General features: G+C 40.2%; 1 protein-coding gene across 2 annotated transcripts; it reads left to right on the top strand.

Annotated features, from left to right (window-relative positions):
- The first annotated feature begins 15063 nt into the window (after window positions 1-15063).
- Window positions 15064-22629, top strand: LOC127098136 (protein RDM16). 2 transcript variants are annotated; one of them, XM_051036641.1, is made up of 6 exons: window positions 15064-15656; window positions 15966-16250; window positions 16387-16833; window positions 16926-17120; window positions 17228-17388; window positions 21233-22629. In XM_051036641.1, exons 1-6 carry the CDS (start codon window positions 15162-15164, stop codon window positions 22113-22115), a joined length of 2466 nt encoding a protein of 821 aa, XP_050892598.1. In that variant the 5' UTR covers window positions 15064-15161; the 3' UTR covers window positions 22116-22629. The 2 variants fall into 2 exon arrangements, with proteins under 2 accessions (XP_050892598.1, XP_050892599.1); XM_051036642.1 differs by lacking the exon at window positions 15064-15656 and having other exon boundaries at window positions 15963-16049; window positions 16132-16250.
- Window positions 22630-23246: the final 617 nt, after the last annotated feature.

Below are 23246 nucleotides of genomic sequence, written 5' to 3'. Positions count from 1 at the left end.
AATTTCGACGACCGTTCACACTACACAGAGTTAGTCGGGGGTCCGCTGCCCGGACAGCGGGAACGGGTGTTCCGCTGCCCGGTCAGCGGACGGTGGTTTCGCTGACCGTTCAGCGGACAGGGGTCAAGGGGGCAGCGCCCATGCTCGAAAATTTTAATGAACAATTCATTTAAAATTGATGTCGTTTTTCGTATCAACACTTGATACTTCAAAGCACTTTTTCTAGCCGAACGGGTGAATTTTTTCTTGCGTTAACCGGTTAACCATATGCGTTAACCGGTTAACACTGTTTGAAAACTTTTAGAAAATTCTTTTCTGCCTTGCGTTAACCGGTTAACCATATTCGTTAACCGGTTAACACTGTTGAAAAATGTCTTGGAAAACTGTTTTCCGCCTTGCGTTAATTGGTTAACCAAATGCGTTAACCGGTTAACACTGTTTGAAAATCTCAAAAAATTTATTTCGCATTGCGTTAACCGGTTAACCATATGCGTTAACCGGTTAACACTATTCCAAAAAATGTTTAGAAGGCTGTATTCAGTTTCTCGTTAACCGGTTAACCATACGCGTTAACCGGTTAACACTGTTCAGAAAAGTGTTTAGAACACACAACTCTTGTGTAGTCAAACCCCAATCGCATAACACTCTGACAACACAACCCTTGTGCCGTCACTAACCCTGATGCACCAATTTCAGACTGTCAAACACATCTCGATTGTTAATTCAGTATGATTGATCAACACGTCATTGCTTCACCATACTAATGTCGGATCAAGAAGCAAACGACCATTGATCGCTCAAAGGAAAACAATCATCGAGGGTTTGAATGAACGAAACGAGAACACTATATCATATATAATGTATTTTGCATCAGGATTACATATATCACATATATGTAACTTGATCGATCTCAATTTAACCTTTGATTCATTCTGTCTTTAATCATATTATTACAGAACAAAAATAGTTATCAGATTCATGGTTTCGTAAGTGGCTCTGATACCACTGTAGGAGAATTGCCATCCAAGGCGCAGCGGAATTTAAAAATTTCTCCATTTAGTGATCCTTACGAATGGGCATGATCAATGATAGAATCGTTACCTCTTGTGGCGATTCAAACCTTTGGTGCAGATCTCTGATAATGATCAAAACCTTTGATACAGATCCACGGGGCGATCACGAATGTTGAACAATGACAACATCTCTACTCAGTCCACACGAACGGATTCCTTCAATCGTAGTGCTAGCTGTTATGAATGAAGGCTTTGAGTGAGAGAAAGAGGGAAACAAAATTCCAAGTCTCTACTTGAATTTATGTCTGAGTGGATTGGAGTGACAATGCTTCTACCCAAGGGGTTCTATTTATAGAACCACTTGTGTGGGCTTCAAGCTAAAAAGCCCACTTAAGTGTATTTTGGCCCATATCTTATAATATGCCCAAAATCACTTAAGTATTTGGTACCTTACCATATTTTGTCTCCCACTTAAGTGCATTGTACCTTACGGTGTTCCTTAGTTACTCTATCTCTCATCAATCCGTCCTTTGTGTGTGACCATATAGGTTTTCGCGGCGTTGGCAATTATATTAAATCACGTATTTAACATAATAAACAGTAAGCGGTATCTAGCAACACATCACTGCTACCCAAGTCACGAAAATGTCATGTGATCTGACAAAACCTCCTGTAATAATAATTATGTGTATAATTACCCCTTTGCCCTTATGTCTATATTGAACATAAGGTATATACCGTGTCACCCTTGTCCAATTCAATATTGGGCCCATAGACATTGTTACGCAGGATTGGCAAATTCTATCTAGGACACTCATGTCCCTCAGCATGCTTCGTGGAGTACCCATCAACTGTCTTTATGGTTATCCAGTTACAGACAACGTTGGATCAGCAACAAAGCACTCGACTCTACATCTAGGATCCATAGTGGTTTCAGGTCGAAGAGTGGTATACACTATTATCACCATGAGAATAACTTATGACACTTTGCATAACTTTCTATATAGTATTCTCATAGCGGGTCAATCCGGTATAAATATTACTCCTAATATTCATACCTATGTTTAAGACTTGATAACTCTTTATCCATGATCCATGAGATGTGATCATCAGTCTACAAACATAATAGTCTTAATGCTTTAATGTTATCCCACTTCACATTAAAGCTCGACTATGGATACTTTAAGAATAATGCCCTTATGTTTAATGTGTTCTCATGATTAAGTCACACTTAATACATTAAAAGGACTATCTATTATAGGGACTTTATTAATCAACCATAATAAAGAAAATGCCTTTAAATAATTCGATACAAGTACCAAAAGTATTGGCCTCTAGGGCTTACACCAACACATTCCAGCTGCAGCACCACTACAACAACAACAACCACAGCGTCAACCGGCTCAGTACCAACAGCAACAATCGAGTAACAGACCCACCTATCAACAGAGGCCAAGGACGATGGACCGGCGTTTCGACACTCTTCCAATGTCATACGCTCAGTTGCTTTCTAGTCTTCAAAAACTACAACTTGTGCAGTTACGCACTTTGGCTCATCCCGTTGGTAGACTCCCAGTGGGTTATGACGCCAACGCTAGGTGTAGCTTCCACTCTGGGGTACCTGGCCATAATATTGAGAACTGCAAAGCTTTTAAGTACGTAGTTCAGGACCTCATAGATTCAAAGGTCATCGACCTCGCACCGGCTCCGAATGTCGTCAACAATCCCATGCCCCAGCATGGTGGTGCGAATGTTAATATGATGGAAGGGGAAGCCAGACCCGTCAAAGATGTGTTGAAGCTGAAGACTCCGTTGTTGGATATCAAGGGTTACTTGTTGAAAGCTGATGTTTTCCCCGGTTGTGGGAATGGTTGTTTGGATTGTGCTACTCAGAGTGGAGGTTGTTTGAAGCTACAACAGGGTATCTAGGCCTTGCTTGACAAAGGTATCCTCCAGGTTGAAGATTTGTCTGTCCAAGAGTCTGTGGAAGAGGTTGAGGAAGAAGTGTTTGAAGATGCTACTGATGAATTTGCAGATGTTGTTCCTACTGATTCTGTAATCCATGATGATGTATTTAATTTTTCCAATGTGGTTGATTCTGATGTAATTGAACTTGATTCCGATGTTTCGGATGTTTATGCTTCAATGAATAAGATTTCAGAGTATGACTATGATGTTGCTACTATCACCATTTTCTACCCAACTAATCAGATCAATGTACCAGAAGCGCAGCCGGTACCACCAGCACGACCGTCCACTATGACTATCACAACCCCTGGTCCTTTACCTTTCACCAGCGAAAGGGTGATTCCTTGGCATTATGGGGGGAGTGTGTACGCGCACGATCATGGGGTAGAACGACCACTGGAGGTAGAAGAGGGCCAGAAGTTTGAGCTTGAAGTTGAAGGTCCCGCAGTGGACAATGTTGGTGGAATCGGGCGATTCACCAGGAGTGGTAGACTATTCTCACCACCCGTTACCCAAACTGATAGTGTTGATGCTGCGGCAAAAGCCAAAGGCAAGTAGGTCATGAACGAGGGTGCCTCTGCACCACAGGCTGGTTCTGAGCCTACTTTTGCGAAGGATGTGGACGAGCTTTTGAGAATTATAAAGAGAAGTGACTACAGGGTAGTCGATCAGTTGATTCAGACTCCGTCCAAGATATCCATTCTCTCACTCCTATTGTGTTCGGAGGCGCACAGGGAGGCACTGCTGAAAGTCCTAAATGCTGCATATGTGCCTCAGGAGATCTCAGTGAACCAACTAAAATGGATCGTTACAAATGTTCATGCAAGCAACGGGTTAGGTTTTATTGATTCTGACTTAACACCAGTTGGACGCAATCATAATAAGGCTCTGCACATCTCGATGGAATGCAGAGACACCATGTTATCTCATGTTCTGGTGGATACATGTTCCTCTCTCAGTGTGCTACCCAAGAGAGCCCTGTCAAGGTTAGAAGTGGAGGGTTTGGTCCTGAAGCCCTCAAACCTTATTGTGAGAGCCTTTGATGGGTCTAAGAGGTCGGTGTTCGGAGAGGTAGAATTGCCAATTCTGATTGGATCACAAACTTTCAACACTATCTTCTATGTGATGGATATCAGTCATTCCTATAGTTGCCTGCTGGGTCGTCCTTGGATCCACAATGTTGGGGCAGTCTCTTCAACTCTACATCAGAAGATTAAATTCCCAGTCAATGGAAGGATTATCACTGTCTGTGGTGAGGAGGACATTCTGGTCAGTAACCTGTCTACATTCAAGTATGTAGAGGTAGAAGGTGAATTTCATGAGACCCTATGTCAGGCCCTTGAGGCAGTTCAGATCAAGGACGCAGCTCTGGTGGAAGAAGTTAAAGCGGGTGCCTCTATCTCATCCTTCAAGCAGGCACAGGCCTTGGTAGATTCAGGTGTTGCTCCCGGTTGGGGACGTCTGTTGGTGTTACCAATGAAAGAAGACAAGTTCGGGATTGGGTATCAGTCGACCCTGACTTCTACAACGCCAACACTTCAGACTCATCAGGGGCCGATTACTTTCTCCAGCGCTGGCGTCATTCAATATGGCCAGGTCTCTACGGTCAACAATGAAGATGGGGATAGTGATTGCGACATCGATAACTGGTTGCGTCCGAGGATCCCGGGTGGAGCTCTCCACAACTGGTCTTCTGAAGAGATTATCCAAGTCACTCTTCTTGAAGAGTAATTTTCTTTGTTTATTCATGCATATCCAAGTCTTACGTTCCGCCCAGGGCGTAATGACTCATTGTAGGGCTCATCTATGCGAATACCTGCATTTTTTATCATCAATAAAGGACGTCTTTTTGCATTCAAATATTTCGTTCATTTTTTCCATTTTTGCAGTTTTCAAAAATCAAAAAATACTTGGCAATGTTTTGTTTAGTTTTCATTTTTTCACACTCATAAGCACATACCATCACTCATGCAGATGCACATCACCGGATCCTATTGATAACGATTCTGCTATGGCTCGCTTCGACTTTGAAAATCCAATCTTTCAAGCTGAAGAAGAGGGTGATGAAGACTGTGAACTCCCTGAAGAACTTACCAGGTTATTAAAACAGGAGGAAAGGGTCATTCAACCGCATCAAGAGTCCGTTGAAGTGATTAATCTCGGCACCGAGGACGCCAAGAGAGAAATCAAGATAGGGGCTGCTTTGGAAGATAATGTGAAGAAGGGGCTGATTGAATTGCTGCAAGAGTATGTTGACATCTTCGCCTGGTCTTATCAGGACATGCCCGGGCTTGACACAGATATCGTGGTACACCGTTTGCCTCTCAAAGAGGATTGTCCTCTGGTCAAGCAGAAGCTCAAAAGAACAAGACTAGAGATGGCTGTCAAGATAAAGGAAGAAGTGCAAAAACAGTTGGATGTAGGGTTTCTAGCAGTCACAAATTATCCGCCATGGGTTGCAAATATCGTTCCAGTACCTAAGAAGGATGGAAAGGTACGGATGTGTGTTGACTACCGGGATCTGAACAGAGCTAGTCCTAAAGATGATTTCCCATTACCTCACATCGATGTTTTGGTGGATAACACCGCTCAGTTCTCGGTATTCTCCTTCATGGATGGCTTTTCTGGCTATAATCAAATTAAGATGGCACCAGAAGACATGGAGAAGACAACATTCATAACCCCATGGGGCACCTTCAACTACAAGGTGATGCCGTTTGGTCTGAAAAATGCTGGAGCAACATATCAACGAGCGATGGTGACTCTTTTCCATGATATGATTCATCATGAAATCGAGGTTTATGTTGATGATATGATTGCCAAATCTCAGACGGAAGAAGAGCATTTGGTGAATTTGCAGAAATTGTTTGAGCGTTTGAGAAAATTCAAGCTGAGGCTTAATCCGAACAAGTGTACTTTTGGGGAGAGATCTGGAAAACTACTGAGTTTTATTGTTAGTGAAAAAGGGATTGAGGTGGATCCGGCCAAAGTGAAAGCGATATAGGAAATGCCTGAGCCAAGAACAGAGAAACAAGTCCGTGGTTTCTTAGGAAGGTTGAACTACATTGCAAGGTTCATCTCTCACCTAACAGCCACGTGTGAGCCAATTTTCAAATTATTGAGAAAAGATCAGGCCATCAGGTGGAATGACGATTGCCAAAGGGCTTTCGAGAAGATAAAAGAGTATTTGCAGAATCCTCCTATCCTTATGCCTCCGGTCCCAGGGAGACCGCTGATTATGTATTTGACAGTACTAGACAATTCCATGGGTTGTGTTCTCGGTCAACACGACGAGACATGTAGAAAAGAGCATGCCATCTACTACCTGAGTAAGAAATTCACAGATTGCGAGTCGAGATACTCGATGCTTGAAAAGACATGTTGTGCAATTACATGGGCTGCTAAGCGTTTGAGATAATACATGATGTCTCACACAACCTTACTGATCTCCAAGATGGATCCAGTCAAGTATATATTTGAGAAGCCAACTCTCACCGGAAGGGTTGCTAGTTGGCAAATGGTACTGACAGAGTACGATATCCAGTATACATCCCAGAAAGCCATCAAGGGGAGTATTCTGTCAGACTATTTTGCTCAACAGCCGGTTGAAGATTACGAGCCGATGAAGTTTGATTTTCCAGATTAAGACATCATGTTCCTCAAGATGAAAGACTGCGAGGAGCCAGTTGTTGAGGAGGGACCTGATCCAAACAAAAAGTGGACTTTGTTGTTTGATGGGGCTGTCAATGCCAGAGGAAGTGGAATTGGTGCTGTCATCACTACTCCGAAAGGTGCCCACATGCCTTTCACCGCTCGTTTGACTTTTGAGTGCACCAATAATGAAGTTGAGTATGAAGCTTGTATCTTGGGTATTGAGCAAGCCATTGATTTGAGAATCAAGACTCTGGATATCTTCGGAGATTCAGCTCTGGTGATCAATCAAGTGAATGGTGATTGGAATACTCTCCAGCTCAATCTGGTCCCTTACAGAGATTACACGAGAAGACTATTGACTTTCTTCACAACAGTAAAGTTGTATCACATACCTCGTGATGAGAACCAGATGGCAGATGCTCTTGCCACTCTATCCTCCATGATCAACGTGATTCGGTGGAACCACGCTCCCAGGATCGATGTGATGCGCCTCGACAGGGCCGCGTATGTGTTTGCTGCTAAACTGGTAGTTGACGACAAGCCCTGGTATCACGACATCAAGCGCTTTCTGAAGAATCAAGAGTACCCTGCAGGGGCATCCAACAATGATAGAAAGACTTTGAGAAGATTGGCAGGCAGTTTCTTCTTGAACAAAGACGATGTGCTGTATAAGAGGAACTTCGACATGGTTCTGCTTAGATGCGTGGATAGACACGAAGCAGACATGTTAATGCAGGAAGTTCATGAAGGCTCCTTCGGTACTCATGTCGGCGGACATGCAATGGCTAAGAAATTGTTGAGAGTGGGATATTACTGGATGACCATGGAATCTGATTGTTTCAAATATGCTCGGAAGTGTCATAAATGTCAGATTTATGCTGATAAGGTACATGTGCCGCCAAATCCTTTGAATGTGATGTCTTCACCGTGGCCTTTTGCTATGTGGGGCAACAATATGATTGGAAAGATTGAGCCGACCGCCTCCAATGGGCATCGCTTCATCCTTGTTGCCATCGACTATTTCACCAAGTGGGTCGAAGCAGCATCGTTCGCGAATGTCACCAGACATGTGGTTGCCCGTTTCATCAAGAAAGAAATCATTTGTCGCTATGGGATTCCCGAAAGAATCATTACTGATAATGGTTCTAATCTCAACAACAAAATGATGAAAGAGTTGTGCCAGAACTTCAACATTCAGCATCACAATTCTTCTCATTACCGCCCTAAGATGAACGGTGTTGTTGAGGCGGCAAATAAGAACATAAAGAAGATTGTGCAGAAGATGGTCGTTACGTACAGAGATTGACATGAGATGCTACCCTTCGCCTTGCATGGGTACCGTACTTCAGTACGTACATCGACCGGGGCAACCCCTTACTCCCTTGTGTATGGTATGGAAGCAATCCTACCTGTTTAAGTGGAGATTCCTTCTCTAAGAGTCCTGTTGGATGTCAAGTTAGACGAAGCTGAATGGGTTCGGACAAGGTTCAATGAGTTGAGTCTTATCGAAGAGAAGCGAATGGCAGCCATTTGTCATGGGCAATTGTATCAGAGTCGGATGAAGAGAGCCTTTGATCAGAAAGTGCATCCTCGATGTTTCCAAGTCGGAGATTTAGTGTTGAAAAAGATCCTTCCTCCTCAGACAGATCACAAGGGCAAGTGGACTCCTAACTATGATGGACCGTATATTGTCACCAAAGTTTTTGATGGTGGGGCCTTAATGCTTGCAACGATGGATGGTGAAAACTTCACTTCCCCTGTGAACTCAGACGCAGTTAAAAAATACTTCGCATAAAATAGACCCGCTAGACAGTTAAAAGAATAGTCCAGGCAAAAATGGGCATCCCGAGGAACCAAGAAAATGAAAAGGTTCAGGCAAAAATTAGGGATTAAAAATGAAAAGATCGTACACCCAGTAAGTTGAAAACCTGAAAAAGGCAACTTAGGCAAAAATGGGTATTCCGGTGGATTGAAAACCCGAAAAGGGCGATCAAGGCAAAAGTTAGGGATTAAACGAATGACTGCGTTCTGAGTAGTTCTGAATCTCATCTCGTGTCAATGACTGGAAACTTTTGAAGGATAGGAAACAGTCCAATCACTCTTTTTAGAAAGATGATCATCTGGAGGATCTTGAAGACGAGTAAGTCATAGCAGAATTGGAACCCAATAGAAATCCATTTCACATTGCCATTAGATTAATTTCTGTTTTTATCTTTTGTGCGATTACCTCTTTCCAGGGATTGCTTCCTGATATAAATGCCTATTCCGAGGCCATTCAATCAATAAAATCATGTTATTCAGTATATCTCTGTTTTCATTTTCATTTTACTGTTTTATTTGCAAAAATGACGTCTGAATTTTTGATAAACATTGCATCATGAAACATAAGAGCTTTACAGGTACATGCTTAATAAACATTTAAAATTGCTGTAAATGTTAAGTGCTTTAGATCGTCTATTCAGAACAGGTACCCTCAGGGCATTTCCTTAAGGTTCCCAGCCGATGATCGCGAATGTTTTCCCCCAACAGTCGAAGTTGGTATCTTATCCCTGCAGAGCTGATCAGAGCATTGGATTCTTCGATCCCCAGCAGGCTCTCACTGCTGTACCTCCCCCAAGCGGTTGTTTCAGAATATACACTCCCCAGCGGAGTTGACAGTGCCAGACTGTATCTTCCCAGCAGAAGCGGCTGCTCCTTAGGGTTCGATGCCAAATCGATGATCTCGACGCCAAATCCATGGTCTTTTTCCTTGAAGCAGAATCTCGGTACCGTATCGATGTTTGCTTCCCCTGCTAAGTCGTCTCTCTCGCAAGTTATGGTTGCCAGAACCACTATTGCTTTCCCCAACAGCAGGTTTTCAGTGCCGTTCTCTCCCCAGTCAGAGTCTCGGTATTTCGTCATTGCTAGAACACCGTGTGGCGGGTCATTTCCCCACAAAGTTCTTTGCGCTGTGCATCTCCAACAACCTTGTCAGGGTCCAGAAGATGGTGATCATTTCCCCAACAGATTCCCTTGCCTCGGCTTGACATTCTACCCAGCATTTCGCATCCCTGCATGTAGAATCATATTGCATTGCATCCTCCCAAATCGCGTAGCATTTCCATTTTCATGGAGCATTACGCCATTGAAAAATTCAAACATACGCATGTAAGCATAAAACATTCTCGGTATCCCAAGTGATAAGCCAAAAATTGTTTCCAGTACTCAGACTGAAGATTGTTCATGACTTACCTTTATTATCCCCAGCAAGTGTCATTGGCCCATGCGCCGCCTCTATTATCTTTCCCTATTTCTGCCGATGCTAACAGGCATGAAGTTTTTCCGGTATTCAGACCGAAGTGGCATTCAAGCCAATTTTCCGATGTTCAGATCGAAGAAGTTTCTGAAATTCAGGTCGATGCAACTTGTGGCATTCAAGCCAGTTTCCGGTATTCAAACCGAAGTGGCGTTCAGGCCAGTTTTCCGATGTTCAGATCGAAAAAGTTTCCAATATTCAGGTCGATGCAACTTGTGGCATTCTGGCCAGTTTCCGGTATTCAGACCGAAGTGGCATTCAGGCTAGTTTCCGGTATTCAGATCGAAGTGCCATTCAGGCCAGTTTTCCGATGTTCAAATCGAAGAAGTTTCCGACATTCAGGTCGACGCAACTTGTGGCATTCATGCCAGCCTCTCGGTGTTCAGACCGATATTAATAATCTCATATCTTCCGATGTTCAGATCGAAGTCATTTCCAGTATTCAGACTGATGAGCGACATTCAGGCCATGGTTATTTCTGTATTACCATTTATTTTGGTATCAAAGTTAACATTCTTTTTCGGTATTCATACTGACTCTCACCGTACTAGACGGATTCTTCTTTCAAGACCACCTATTTGCCGATTCTTATAGGCATTGTTACTTCACTTCACTTCAGTGCAAATTTTCGGGCTTTTATTGTATTCAATCCATTGATACCTCGAAAGTGCGAAAGCCGCTGCTATCTTCTTTTCGGGTCTCCAGTTGATTGAATAGTGGCAGCTGTAATACCTCAAAATTTGCCCCCCTCATGCATGCATTCATTTTTAGGTCATTTAACATTTCATATTGCATTTCATCATGTCAATCAAAATTAGATCCGAGAAGCTTGAATATCATCTAAGACACTTTGTGGGTCCTATCTGGGTGATCAGTCAACACAAGGGAATGACTTGAGATACTTCCAACATGTTCAAATGGGGTCTATTCATCAGTCAAAACGTTAATCTTGAAGGAGCAAAAGTTTGTTCATGAGCTGTCATGCTCGCTAGGCGAGCAGAATGGGTCGCCTAGCGAGTCCCAAGAAAAGCCACCAGAATCACCTATGCTCAGAGGAATTTCTTGAACTGTCATGCTCGCTAGGCGAAGCCCACGCGTTTTAAAAAAAAACACGAAAAAAAATAATAAATAAATAAATAAATAAATAAATAAATAAATAAATAAAATATAACAGAAAAATCTTGGACTTGGACCTCTCTCTTTTGAGCCCACAAAGTCACAAAAATCAGGTTATAAATTCTAGACTTCCATCTCCCAAAAAAACCCTGGGGAAAAAGATAGTGAGAGAAGAGCTAACAGAGTTCAGAGCAACCTCTAGAGACTGAAGGGAACTCATCTGCAAAGAACCAATTCCCTCTCATATAAACCCTAAGATTGTTCTGCAAAGCCAACGGTGCAATTCAATTTCAATCGATCCTCCCCAATCAGGTATGCCCTATTTCCACTACTTTATACTTTGAATTTTGATACCCTTTTGATGCATGTGTTTGACAAGAGGTTTAGGCCTCATACACTTAGGTGCTTTTTGTGAGTTCTTTTTGTGAATTTTAATAGCATGATTCATGTGGTTACATTTTGATTTGGGGCAACTCTTGATTGCGCCCCATCTTGTCACTCTAACCTGTTTGTTGAGTTTTTTTGTGAGGGCTCACATGACTCCTGAAAGGATAGCTTGCTTGGCATTCCACTTTATTTGTGGGATACCATTTGGAGATTTATTCCGATTACCTGTATTGACTTGCTTTCTTTGATGGTGCCAGCTTGAGAGATCTCTGGGTTTCTTATTTCTTTAATTGTTGTTACTTCGGATCTTTATCCGTGTGGTAGATCTCTTGATCCTTTATCTTTCCCGCATTTTACCGCTTTCTTAGCTGGAAGACCTCAATAGGAGGCAATGTTTTCTTTTGTTTGTTTACTTTTATGCCCAAAGACCTCCAAGAAGAGGCATCAGTGCTAAAGACCTCCCTGAAGAGGCAATTCACGGATAAAAGGGATTAGTAATCAATCCCCCGTTATTCAGTGTGTCGTTCTTTAAGATCACACTACGTGTCGATGCTTCAAAACAAAAGCCCAAGATCGTTTGTTCGGTCAGTCAGTGGAGAGGGTTCCACCTTTCTGAATCCCCACTTTTTGTCATGAGCTCACCTTGTCCAGGGTTAAAAGCTATGGGGTCTTATCCTCATTACCCATTTGATCTGCTCACCCTGACGTTCAATGTCAGTGGTTAAAAGCCCGTTTGATTACCCTTCCATGGCTTGTCTGTCGAGGTTGATATGACCCCTCTTGACTAAAGCTCTACCCATGTATGTTTGAGCCCCCTTGTTGGCGTGTTTACTTGAATATACATGTTTTGTGTGGTGTGATCGTCTCCCCGTAGGGTTGCTAGGCTTCGTATAGTCTCCCGTTTGCATGTCAATTAAGGTAGCGCGGTCCCTTCGTCTAGGACTGCCTTTTTGCATGAGCATCCCTAAAACACCCCAACTCATTGATTTTTTTTCTCCTAAGAACACGTTTACTCCTTCTACTACAAGCGAGTAAGTCTCCAAAGGTCGAGCATCCGGTAGATTGCGTGGTAACGTCATTCACCCCAAAACACAACCCTTACCCCCCGTAGGTAGCCGAACCACGACTTGCTCTGATTCTCATTCCAGATGAGATACGTAGGCATAAGACGCGATGTCTTAGCGAGCACACTTCTCTTTAACCCCTAGGTAGCTGAGCTACGAAGACTCTGATTCTCATATTCAGATGAGATACGTATGCAGTGGATGCGACATCCGTGCGAGTCATTTTCTTTTGGCCCCCCTTTTAGTAAATAGTACATTAGATAAACCTACACCCTTTAGACAAGAACAACAAAAGTGGATCCCGTAGAGTACTACGGATGCGTAGGGGTGCTAATACCTTCCCTTCGCATAATCGACTCCCGAACCCAAGATTTGGTTGCGAGACCTTGTCTTTTCCTTTCCTTTCTCCCAGGTTTACTTCGAGCGTTTCCTTTCCCTCCTTTGGGATAAATAACACACGGTGGCGACTCTTCTGTCATTTCTTTTTTTCGCCGGTTGTTTTTTTTCGCATTCTTTTTTCAGGTTGCGACACTTTTACATTTATTTTGCCCTAAATCACCCATGCATATAAATACTTCATACATGCATCATTCTCTAATAAGGTTTTTAAATTGAGTAAAACCTACATGAATCCAGGATTTTAAAGTATCTCATCATCTTCAATTTAATATATGCATACACATAATTAAACTACACATAATCATTTTTTGATTGTGGGCCATCTATATTAGGATTGATAACGTCTAATTAGGTTTGTTGTACCGAGAATATTGAGTTGCAATCTTTGAGGGATTCAAATAAGAAAACCAATTTTGGGTTTTCCTTCAAGATCTTTAGGGTTTGAAGGTTTTTGACAAGATTGTGAAATTCGGATCCGGTAGAGTGAAAACCTTGAGACTAGGTGTGTCGGCAAGGGAGTAGTGTGAAATGGTGGATCATGTTGACAAATCTTGGGTTCAACAAGTGTGCGCCTGGTATTAATTCAACGGGGTGAAAGCCTTGAGATAAGGAGGTTATGCAAGGAAGTAGCAACAACAAGTAAATTGAAGCGACATTATTGGTGACTTGATCAATCTTTGATCAAGGTTTTTGGATGTGCTATAGTCAATAACAAACTTAGGATTTGTGGGATTTGACTGCTCACCTCTTATATTCATACATTTGCAAAGTAAGATTTATTATATTAATATCTCAATTCGAATTGAGGGCAGACGTACCCATAGCGAGGTCGATTGGGGAACTACCTAAACAAATCCTTGCATACTCTCTCTTCGTCTCTGTCTCTCTTTTTTATTTTTCGACTCACAAATTGTCGATTACTTTGATCACTGGATCAACATAGTTTGAATCATAATTTTGATTACATTTTGAATCTTGTGTTTATTATATTGATCATTAACCATTTGGTTATGATTGGATTTCTTAGAATAACAAACACCATATAAAATTCCAAACTTTGTTTTTCGTACACCAAGTGTTCTACAAATTACTTGACTTAGTTTTTTGTGTGTAAATATCATTGGAGATAGACTTTTACTACTGTACAGTATTCAGTTAGTTATGCTTAATAGTTGTTGATCAACTTGTGTATTATTATCATTCTATTGATACTATTATGCATATCCGAGCTTTTCAATAGCTAGGGGATGTGGGACCGGAAGTCAGTTAGGTCATCCTGGTCAACGACATTAGTCTTTTTGTGTAAACACGTATTAATATTAATATGAATTGGTCCGATTTCGACTTTATCTAAAATGTACAATGTGTTTCAAAAAAATTTACGAAACACACAAAGGTGTATGACCAATTGACGTCTCCTTTAAAAATTAATACACATACGCCAATTGGATTGACAACACTAAGTGCACTAGCCAATCCAATTGACGTCTTCTCTCTAAGTTTAAGAGCAGACACAAATTCATCTGGCGTTTCCTCTTCAAAGTGAGGTATTTTAGGAAATAATTTAAAAAATAAATTATTTTAGATTTATTTTTTTGAAAAATAGGATTATTTGGATAAAAAATTCCATAAAAGGAGGAAGGAAACGAGGAAACGTTTTTTTTCTTCATGAAATAAATTATATTTTCCTCTAGGCCCAAGCTTATATAGTTGGAAACTAAAGTTTTTTTTCTTTATGAAATGAATTTTATATATATATATATATATATATATATATATATATATATATATATATATATATATATATATATATATATATTATATATATATATATCTTAATTACTATATACTGTCAGAGTAAAAAATTTTACATTGACGATTCATCACCATCACCCGTTTGCATTATTTTATAGATTTTATAAATAAAAATCAAACTTATCCCAATATCCAACGGTTATAATTAACTGACAGTGGACAATTCTTTTATACTGTCAATACATTTCAATTAAAGTGATGATTAATTAAGTAAAAATATAAATTAAATTAAATTTAAAATTATAATTTGGAGTAAGTTATATATATATATATATATATATTTTTTTTTTGTTTTTTTGTTTTTTCCTTTCAATAATTTGAGGTTATCATTTTGGTCGGTATTTATTATTTCAATATTTTTATGACATTCTAAAAGCTAAGCTGAAGTGATTCCTCGACCCCAATTCACGATAGAAAAGGAGGGAACAGAGTATTTCCCCAAACCCTAAAATGGATGACAGAGACAAATCCGAGAGGCGAACCAGAGATCGACACTCCGAACGCGACCGCGACCACAAGCATCATCGGAGCCGGCACGACTCCGATGACCACCGTCATCATCGGTCGGACCGGAATGCCAAACACGAACACAAAACCAGAGAAGACCGAGAAGGAAGCAGAGATAGGGTATATGACAGAGACGAAAGAGAGGGTAGCAAAGGTAGGTCCAAAGTGAAGCGCGATGAAGAGAGGGAAAATTCAGTGGAGCCGCGACACTCGCATTCTCACAAACGGAAGGATAGGGAACACAGTGAAGATCGGGATTTGGAGGATAAGAGAATTAGGGTTTCTGAAGAGAAGAGGGAAGTGAAGAAGGAACGTAGGAAGTTTGGTGATAAAGTGAAGAAAGATGAAGATTATAATAATGAGCCCAAGGTTAAGGAGGAAGTTACCAATGGTGCCCATGGCTTTGCCTCTTCCGAAGATAACGCTTCTGTGCATAACGTGAGATTCTTTTGTGCCCTATGGTTTTTGGTTATAGTTATTCTGTAGGAATGTTTAATTCCATAGTATTTGCTGTGATTTGGAATATTACTTCAAATTATAGGTTTTCTTTTCCCTTTTTTCTTGTCTTTCAGTAACTGTTTACTGAATTAGAATAGGAATGCTGATATACTTGAGCTGGGAAATATGTATGACAATCTTTATCTGTCCATTGCTGTGATTTATTTTGTTTCTGTTCAACTTCATTACTTGCTTTTGGGATATTTGGAGAGAAATGCATTCATTGGTGTTTGGTCTGTGCTGTTTCAGGGAGTTGTGGTGGGATCTCCTGCTGTGGTGCATGCTAGTGTGCCAGAGACATCTTTGCCCCCTCCTCCTCCCATTCCTATAAAGGTATCTTCAATTTCTACCACAAATGAAAATAAGGGCGTTAGTATTACCAGGTCTCATGAGGTTACTGGAAAATCTAGTACAGATGGGTCTTCTTCAACTGCTGGAAAACCTGGAAGCCTCTCTATTGACGCCTTAGCTAAGGCTAAGAAGGCTTTACAAATGCAAAAAGAGTTGTCAGAAAAGCTAAAGAGAATTCCTCAGGTAAATTGTCTATTGTTTCTACTAATGATTATCCTTTATTACTGGATAGTTCTCTGACAGCCTCGTTAGAATACTGATTTATTTCACCATAATTATACCTCTGAATGGATCAAGGGCTATGCATTTTATTGTGCAGTTGAATAAGGGTTCTACCTCAAATTTGCGAGAAAGCACAAATTTGGGTCTCAAGACTGAATCTACAGCGCCCTCTCTTAGTGCTGGAGTGGCATCAAGACCTGCCACCTCAGCTTCTTCAGGTTCTGTTGCCAATATGCCAATTTTTCCTACTGCTGCTGCAAACCCTCCAGCTAGTGGTACTAATGTTGCTGGTGTTGCAACTGCAACCAACTTTGAAGCTGTCAGACGCGCTCAGGAGCTTGCTGCCAGGATGGGATTCCGTCACGATCCACAATTTGCCCCTCTAATAAATATGTTTCCTGGCCAGATTGTAACACCAGATGGTACTATCCCTCAGAAACCAACAAAGGCTCCTGTTCTTCGTCTTGACGCCCAGGGACGGGAAATAGATGAACATGGAAATGTTGTTAATGTAACTAAGCCAAGCAACCTTAGCACATTAAAGGTGCGTAGTTTTCTCAATTGTCTTCTTATCATTTATCTTTTTCTATGTAAGATCGTTGTCTTAACACTACATTCCGTGTCCGAGGATTTCAGGTCAACATTAATAAACAGAAGAAGGATGCATTTGAAATACTAAAACCTGTATTGGAAGTTGATCCTGAATCTAATCCTCATTTTGATGAGAGGATGGGTATCGACAAAACAAAGCTCCTGCGGCCCAAGAGGATGAATTTTCTATTTGTGGAGGAAGGAAAATGGTCAAGAGATGCTGAATCAATAAAATTGAAGGTTTCTTTATGTTCTTCCATTTTCGCTCGTTCTAGTTACTTGCACGTTTACTTATTTCTTTCCAATTGTCTTATGTGTGCTTTGCAATTATTATTTTCCTCCTGCAGAGTAAATTTGGAGAAGCTCAAGCAAAAGAGCAGAAGGCCAAACAAGCACAACTAGCAAAGGCAAAGGCTGCTCCTGATATAAATCCGAACTTAATAGAGATAACAGAGAGAGTTGTAATAAAAGAAAAACTGAAGGACCAAATTCCCGAAATTGAGTGGTGGTAAGTTCTTGCTTTACTTGACTACTGGTTTTCATTTATGTACTGTGTTTGTAAAGGTCAAGGATTGTTTCGAAGAAATTCAACTAGCATGCATTATATGCATGTTAAAGAGGTTATGACTGTATGCTAAATGATGATTAAGTTGATGTTAGATGAAAGCTCAATGTGATAAATAGGAATTAACCTGCCAGGCTGTTTGAAAAAAAATTGCAACTGCGCAACAATGCTGTTTGAAAAAAATTGCAACTGTGCAACAGTGCTGTTTGAAAAAAATTGCAACTGCGGAACAATACTGTTTGACTAGAAATTACAAGGACTTTTTGATGTCTCATAACTCCATTGAGTGGGTCATTTAGCATGTTGGTGGCCAATCAGAGACGTAGAGCACATTATGGGCGATGTGTTGAACTTGGTCCTAGGAAGTCTAATGTATGAAGTGTATTCTATAACAAGGAAGAAGTAAATGCTGTTTGGAGATAAGGAGGTGTACGGTAAGAGTAAATATAGGTGGAGCTGTTTTGGGTTGGGTTAGACCTTTGATTGGTGTGTAAGTTAGGCGGGGATCTATCTCGAGGGAGTTATGTGAACTTTTAGTTCATTGAGTAGGACATTACACCAGAAGAGTCTTTCCTTGTGCTTTCCATTCTCTTTATGGTTCTAAAATTTCTGGTTTGACTTGTTGGATAGGGTGAGGTGATTTCCCAGACATTTAGCAACCCATGCCACCAAAGATGTGACAGAGTGGACTTGTAGGATGTTTTTTTGGTTGTGCTGGAAGGTGGCATGAGGGTTGTTCACTTCATGCTTATAGAAATACATTAATCATTGTAGGCACGTATGCATAGGTTTAGAAAAAGGAGTACAAGAGTGGACAAGAGATCAGGAGGAGGGATATCTTTGTGTGGTACATTAGCATATCAATTTGGTGACAGTCAAGATTGTATAGGCTATCTGTTCGGGAGGTGGAACTGCCTTCATTTGAAGGGGGTTGATCCTGTCCATCACATAATAGAGTCATTCATAGAAATTCAAAACACTTTGGTGGATGAGTAGTATTCAGAAAATCTTAAGTTCCATATTGGTTTGACATAGAGCCTCTAAAGAGTTTATATAGAGTGACACTCCTCACCTTACAAGTCAGTTTTGTAGGGATGAGTTAGGCCAAACTTTAATTTTATTATGGTATTAGAGCCTATCAATCGGACCATGGGCTACCCACCGTTTATATCTGGGCACGAAGCCCACTAGTGCTGGGCATGAGAGGGGTGTATTGAGGAAATCTCAAGTCCCACATTGGTTAGACTTAGAGCCTCTAAATAACATATATAGAGCGACAACCCTTACCTCACAAGCATGTTTTGTAGGGATGGGTTAAACCAAACTCTAGGGCCACCCAGTAAGTTAATTTGACCAACTCTCTAATAAAAAAAGACAATTTGATGTTGATAAATTTGAGACAAGCTGTTGATTGTTATGGATGAAGTTGATAAATCCTTTGAATAGCTTATGTGTTTGAAACAAGCTCGGATTGCTTGCTGCGGATGATGTTTGATAGTTCCTTCGAATAATTTGCGTGTTTGAAACAATTGGTGGTGGTGGAAGTTCAATTGTTTGGATTGATTATACATCATAAGTGGGTCGTTTGCCTGATGAACACTATAAGGGTCGGGCTATATGGCGTTGAATTATGATATTTAATCCAATAACACATGCATTTAATGAGTTTGGCCAGTGCAGTAGAGGCTAAGCTTGTTGGAGAGATGGATGGGGTTGAATTCTCTAGTTTACAAGGTTGAAGCATGAAATAGAGTTGTTGTTATCCCTATTCTCCAGGAACACATGCAGTTGATGAGGTTAGTTTTAGATATGTGCTCTGAGTTAGGATAACAATAATAATGGGCATTGCTAGTTAATATTACTAGGCAGTTTTTATTAAAAATAACTGCCATATGTAACTGCATTTAGAATAAGAATTAATTAATAAGGAGAATGAGAGATGTTGCTTATAAATAGAAGGGGTGTTTGAGAGAGGGTATATTGGAATTTGATTGGAAAGGGGCCTTTTTGGCAATGTGGAAGGTGCAGACCCTTGAAATTCTGCAATATTATTCTGTAATCAAAGGGACTTTCCCTATTTCCTTTTCTATGCCAGTTGGTTTCTATCAGTTAGCCATTGCAGTAGAGGTATTGAAGCAGATGATGAGTTATCAAATACTGAGGAGAAGCTGCACATGCATTTTGAGGTAAGCTGGTGCAACTGCAGCTTTTTTGAAGAGATGGATGAGCCTGAATTATCTAGTTCGCAAGGTAGGAGCGGGAAACAAGGGAATCACATTCCATATTACTTGAGGAGTTTGTGGGGGAAACGTGGTCCAGAAGGAATCATAGTAGTATGATTACGTGGATCTGAATCATCTTGGAGGAAGTTGTGGAGCAGGGCTGACCTGTCCTCATACATGGTCAACTCCTTCCTTGGTTTCATCATATAATAGGGTGTCAAACTTGCCATTCGATATGATAACATAGTGGAGTTAGAATGATCATGTTGTAGGGAGAAGTCTTGGGGACTTGGGAAATAATTCACCCCTTACACGAATGCCCCCAGAAGCATTCGGCTGCTGATTTTTCTTAGGAGACAGATGTAGTTATAGATGCCTATGTTTTGGTTTGGGCGGACTTTACATTATATTGGTACTTGTTTGGGTGCAGAACTTGGGGGAGGTCATAATGAATTGACATGATATATGACTTAATAGCTCAGGATGACGGGAATATGATGGAGTTTAGAGGGAGAAGGGGGAATAATGTTTTGTCAAAACATGAATTGCAACAATTCAACAAGCCCTCTTTGTATCACACCTTACCGGCTGGTGGAAAAGGGAGTATGGGGATTTAATTTCACCAGCAGAATGAGTTAGTAGAAGTGAAGAGTCTGTTGTCCTCCAAGCAACAACAAGAGGAGTTTTTCACAATTACTTGCATAATTTTCCGAAGTTGTGTAAGGTGATTACATGGCTAATCATATGGAACATTGTCCATGTGATTGTATTGCATCTAGGAGTAGGAACAGGACCAAGAAGTATTCATCCTTAGAGATATTCCTGTCGTCATCATATGGATGATATAGAGGCAGGTGAAGGATGTTGCAGCAAGGGAAGATTAGGCTTACTTCAAGCATCTTTTTAGCCCTTTGAATCTATTGAAGGAGAATACCACGTGGAGGATGTGTGTCGACTATAGAGCTTTTAATTATTATAATCACTTCATTCTTCTTACACATCTATACTCAACAAGGAGTCTGGTTAGTATTTCTGCTAAAGACTTGATTTGGTCACATGGTATACCTCATTGGAGGATAATAATTTAAGCGTGGATGGTGCAAAGGAGAGAAGTGGAGCTCACTATGGACCAGGTGTGGGTACAAGGTCCTACCCCAAATGTATGTTAAGTATATTTAGAGCAAGAAGGCAAGGTTGTTAGTTAATGAGTGAAGTGTATGGGGATAATAAATATAGGTTACGCCGTTATGGGAGAGGGGGGGGGGGATGCAATTGGTGATAGTCAGGCAGGCAGTATCTTTCCCCCAGACCGTGGAAAATAAAATACACAGCACCTGTACATTATTTTAGGTGCTTCCGTCCATTCTGTATAGTGATATAACATACTTGGACATGGCTGCAAAATGACCAATGTGACTACTTCTAAATATAGTAGTGTTTGTGTTGAGGATACTGTCTTGTTATTTAAATAGTATAAAAATTAGAATCAGAAAACGTATTCAAAATATTTGTCTCCATGTCTGTGTATGTTTATAAATCATAAATTAACTTTTAGAATTTGTCAGGGACGTGGCACTTCTGCATTCTGGAAATTATGGTGACATTGCCAACGGAACCATAGGTGAAGACAAACTGAAAATTGAAAAAATCACCTTTTATGTGGAGCATCCTCGTCCCATTGAACCACCTGCTGAGCCTGCCCCTCCACCACCTCAACCCCTCAAGCTAACCAAACAGGAGCAGAAGAAACTCAGGACCCAAAGACGAATAGCTAAGGAGAAAGAGCGGCAGGAGATGATTAGACAGGGTGTCATTGAACCGCCAAAACCAAAGGTCAAGATGAGCAATTTAATGAAAGTACTAGGAACTGAAGCAACTCAAGATCCCACTAGGCTTGAAAAGGAAGTACGTAATGCAGCTGCTGAGCGTGAGCAGGCTCACATAGATAGGAATATTGCACGCAAGCTTACTCCTGCTGAGCTGCGTGAGAAGAAGGAAAGAAAGCTGTTTGATGACCCAAATACATTGGACACACTTGTCTCACTTTACAGGATTAATGATCTCTCTCATCCAAAGGCCCGCTTTAGAGTTGATGTTAATGCTCAAGAAAACCGTTTGACTGGATGTTCTGTGATTTGTGATGGTATTAGTGTTGTTGTGGTTGAAGGTGGAAGCAAGTCAATTAAGAGGTATGGGAAACTTATGCTTAGGCGTATCAATTGGAGTGATTTTTCAAAAGAGAAAGAAGACGACGAAGATTCAGATGATGACAAGCCTGTCAATAAATGTGTTCTGGTATGGCAAGGAAGTATTGCCAAACCAAGTTTCAATAGGTTCAGCGTTCACGATTGCATCACTGAAGCAGCTGCTAGGAAAGTTTTTGTGGATGCTGGAGTTCCTCATTATTGGGACCAAGCTGTCAACTACGTTGATGACGAAGCTGCTTGAATTGTCTTCTAATGTTTTTGGTCATATTATTAGCATGCCTAGACCATCTTTTGGTGAGTGATTCGGTTATACAATTTACAATCAGCAGAATTTTGAACAAAATTAGCTGTTGGTGCTCTCTCGTTTCCTATGGTCAATGATGTCTACAATCACTCTAAATTTGGTACATCATTTAGTGGTGTAAAAGTTCTTGCATTAATTTGGAAAGTGTCCCTTCGATATGCCCCAATGATTGTGTGCAATGTCATTTGGTTAAAAATTTTAGGCCTTCAGGATTTACTACAATGTTTCTGACTATGTAAACTTTCTTTCTCACTATTATGTTTGAATATGCAAACATTGTGTTGATCTGTTTCTAGTATATCAGTAATCTTCACCTGTCTTGCTAAAAACATGTTTTCAATGCAAACAGGTGGCCGTATGTATGGCATCAGTATATGCTGTTACTCTGAATTCTGAGATGAAGAACTACTTATGATATCACTATAATTAATTGTTGAATATTTTAATGTTATCTTTGACCTTCTTTTGAGGCATTTTTTATTCAAGGTACAAAAATGAAGGCATGAATTTTTTCATGTTAATTTATTTACATTTGAGATATAAAAATATTGTTTAAATGAAAATAAATTAGGAAACTGGATATAAACTTCAATTGAAATTTAAACATGTAAAATCTAATGAATGAGATTCTAAAGATATGATGTTGAGAAACTGTAATATTTGTTAATACAAGTGACCGAAGATAAAGTCTAACCTTAATTCCATTTTTTTTTCTTGAACAAGGGTTGATAATACTAAAATAGTGGATAAAATTTTGAGATTAATAATTTTAATAAAAATATGATTATGGATAGAAATTATAGTGGAAGTAGATTCATATATTTAATTCTATTTAGTGGAATAGGATTTGGATGTGGTTGTTGTAGTATCTCTATTTAGTGGAATAAAATTTAGTTGTGGTTGTAGTATTTTAGATGAACAATTTAATAATTTAAGAGTTTATCGCATACATCATCATTGTTAAATTATACGTATAACTTATCTCTATTTCTATGATAAAAACTGAAATAAAAATTATTTTTGTTGTTTATATAAGTCATTATAAATAGTTTATAAAAATAAGTTGAA

Source organism: Lathyrus oleraceus, chromosome 6 (genome assembly GCF_024323335.1).
Source record: "Lathyrus oleraceus cultivar Zhongwan6 chromosome 6, CAAS_Psat_ZW6_1.0, whole genome shotgun sequence".
In the NCBI taxonomy this organism is placed as follows: domain Eukaryota; kingdom Viridiplantae; phylum Streptophyta; class Magnoliopsida; order Fabales; family Fabaceae; genus Lathyrus; species Lathyrus oleraceus.
Note: the sequence above shows the minus strand (reverse complement) of the source record. Positions and strands in the feature narration are given on the sequence as shown.

Coding starts and splice junctions, on each gene's coding strand:
- LOC127098136 (XM_051036641.1), top strand. CDS start 15,162: ATGGATGACAGAGACAAATCCGAGAGGCGAACCAGAGATCGACACTCC. Junction 16,251..16,386: donor AGCTAAAGAGAATTCCTCAG/GTAAATTGTCTA, acceptor TTTATTGTGCAG/TTGAATAAGGGTTCTACCTC. Junction 17,389..21,232: donor ATTCCCGAAATTGAGTGGTG/GTAAGTTCTTGC, acceptor AGAATTTGTCAG/GGACGTGGCACTTCTGCATT.